Source organism: Lolium perenne, chromosome 4 (assembly GCF_019359855.2).
Source record: "Lolium perenne isolate Kyuss_39 chromosome 4, Kyuss_2.0, whole genome shotgun sequence".
Classification (NCBI taxonomy): Eukaryota; Viridiplantae; Streptophyta; class Magnoliopsida; order Poales; family Poaceae; genus Lolium; species Lolium perenne.
The window spans coordinates 292,527,441-292,530,040 of NC_067247.2; the positions used below are offsets into that span (position 1 = coordinate 292,527,441).

The window sequence follows — 2,600 nt, forward strand, 5'->3', positions numbered from 1 at the left end:
ATGTTTAGTCTAAGCAGTTTTTCGCGCTAGAAATTATTTTTTTCTTTTGTAATTCAGGATATTGTTAATGTTCATGCTAAAAGATGGAAAATTTGTATTAAGGTGGAGTATGTTGAAATAAAGTTGCGGAGAGTGAAACTATAACAAAGGAAGGTTTGTGGAGTAGTATTCGACTGCTCCGTCCTTGGAAACTAGCATGCATTTTCTTCTAGTACTAATAATACAACTGTCAGGTTCACATCCGCGGCGTTGACACAACTGTGAAGACGGTAGTACAGAAACGATGAGGAGAGGCGCCTGGGATATGATCCCGGGCAGCTCCCAGCTGGTTAAAACCGATTCCGCGGCGCTGATGTCGTGAAAATCATCATGTCAAACTCGTGAAACTATTTGACTGGCATGCATCAGCCCGCTGCCCTCACAACGTCGGATTAGTAGATTAACCCACCAACCCGCATCTAATCTCTCACAGGGCTGTTGATTTGCCGGAAGGAAGCAGTTGCCCGGGCGATAAACTAGCTAGGACTAAACAAGAACCTCGCGTCTCTTGTCTAATCAAACACATAAAAGAACCGTTTCCTTGGGATCGTCACTAACCCATGCCAGGGGGGAGCCCATGCTTCCGTCGCGTGCGTCTCCACTCTCCACCATCTCGACATGTTGTTACCGTGCCCATCTCACCGGAGCCCCACTATATGTATGCTGGTACCACCACCCTGCGGTGATCTCATCAGGGGGCACCAGAGGTTGGTGCTGGTACTTGTAGCTCGAGTTCGATCGGTCACCATTAGGAAGAAGGTGCCGGAGATGGGGCGGCCGCCGTGCTGCGACAAGGCGAACGTGAAGAAGGGGCCGTGGACGCCGGAGGAGGACGCCAAGCTGCTGGCGTACACCTCCAACCATGGGACCGGCAACTGGACCTCCGTTCCCCAGAGGGCAGGTCGTCATCTACCTTTACAGCGCTGGAATGCGGCTGGCCGGACTTTGCCATCGAAATGGTGTCGAGTGTGCATGGTTTTTGGCTGATGTTCCATCATTTCATGGATGCAGGGTTGAAGCGGTGCGGGAAGAGCTGCAGGCTGAGGTACACCAACTACCTGAGGCCAAACCTGAAGCATGAGAACTTCACGCAGGAGGAGGAGGACCTCATCGTCACCCTCCACTCCATGCTCGGAAGCAGGTGCCTCTGCAATTTACTTTCCTCCATCACCATTCAATCATCTTGTCATGACTGTTGTCCTAGCTTGTTTTGGATCTCTTAATGATACTACTACACAACTAAAGTTCAGATCTTAATTAGGAGTACTGTAGTAACCTTGCAATCATACATAACCTGAGACGTTTTGTATCTTACACTAGTATTTCTGAGGTTCAGTACAACCTAGAAAGCATCCCAAAGAATCATAATTTTCCTATGTTTTGGTCTAGTCTAACAGGGTTATTCGTTTTGCAAAAAAATTGACAACAAGCTATCTCGAGTAAACATTGATGTTTCTAAGAATGATCAATTACAGCCTATATTGCACCCACAAATATCAGTATTGTTTTGGATGGATAATTTTTTTTCCTATGAATTTTAAGCTTGTTACAAATTTTGTGTATAAATTTAGAGAACTAATATGCGTTACCGAGAATAGCTGGTGGAATATGCAACAAATTAGGGGTAGAAGTGGTGGAAACTGCAAAAAAAAAAAAAAAAAATCGATCCACGAAAGCTTTGAGTGAAGCGAGTGGAAACCGCAATTTCCTCTAGAGAATCAGCCGATTTCTCACATGCATACCAGAGTTGGCGTTCTACTTCTAGTCAAAGTTTTATTCCAGTCGTTCGTAACAATCGAACAGAATTAACTACTGTGACTTGTGTCATGTTTTCAGTTCTTCTGAATATGATTTCCTACCAGAATCTAGTGAAAGTATTGAAAAACGAGTGAAGATTTGAATTGCATGCCTTCTGAAATCTGAACTGCGCTTGTCTTTGTAAGAAAATTTTGCGAAAGACACATTGAGCACTAACTCGGCAGTGTACGTGTATGTATTCTTGGCGCATGCAGGTGGTCTCTGATCGCGAACCAGCTGCCGGGGCGGACGGACAACGACGTGAAGAACTACTGGAACACCAAGCTTAGCAAGAAGCTGCGGCAGCGGGGCATCGACCCCATCACCCACCGCCCCATCACCGAACTCATGCAGAGCATCGGCACCCTCGCCATCCGCCCTCCGCCCACCGCCGCCGGCGCCTCCTCTGTGGCTCCCCTGCAGACTATGGGAGTGGCGTCCAGGACCGGCCCTGCTGCGGCGGCGGGTAAGCGGGCCTGCACCAAGAACATACGCTACGCATAAGGAGAATGGGCCGTGTGACTGTGATCTACGGAACCTCGAAAAAAAAAAACTTAGGCAAACGCGCCTACATCCGACTGTAAAAACTTTTTTTTTTTTTGCGAAACACAGTACAATCAAAGACGCTCATGCATACGCGCACACACTCAACCCTATGAACGCACACACGCACACCCTACCCCTATGAGCACCTCCAAGAGACTGCGTTGAAGAACTGATCCGGCAGGTCTTGAGATTGACGAAGTCACCACAGGCGCCTCGCT

The 2,600-nt window shown here is 47.7% G+C and overlaps 1 protein-coding gene across 1 annotated transcript; it reads left to right on the forward strand.

Moving 5' to 3' along the window:
- The first annotated feature begins 794 nt into the window (after window positions 1-794).
- On the forward strand, window positions 795-2,340 carry LOC127348976 (transcription factor MYB35-like). The gene is made up of 3 exons (XM_051374819.2): window positions 795-940; window positions 1,051-1,180; window positions 2,052-2,340. Exons 1-3 carry the CDS (start codon window positions 808-810, stop codon window positions 2,338-2,340), a joined length of 552 nt encoding a protein of 183 aa, XP_051230779.1. The 5' UTR covers window positions 795-807.
- Window positions 2,341-2,600: the final 260 nt, after the last annotated feature.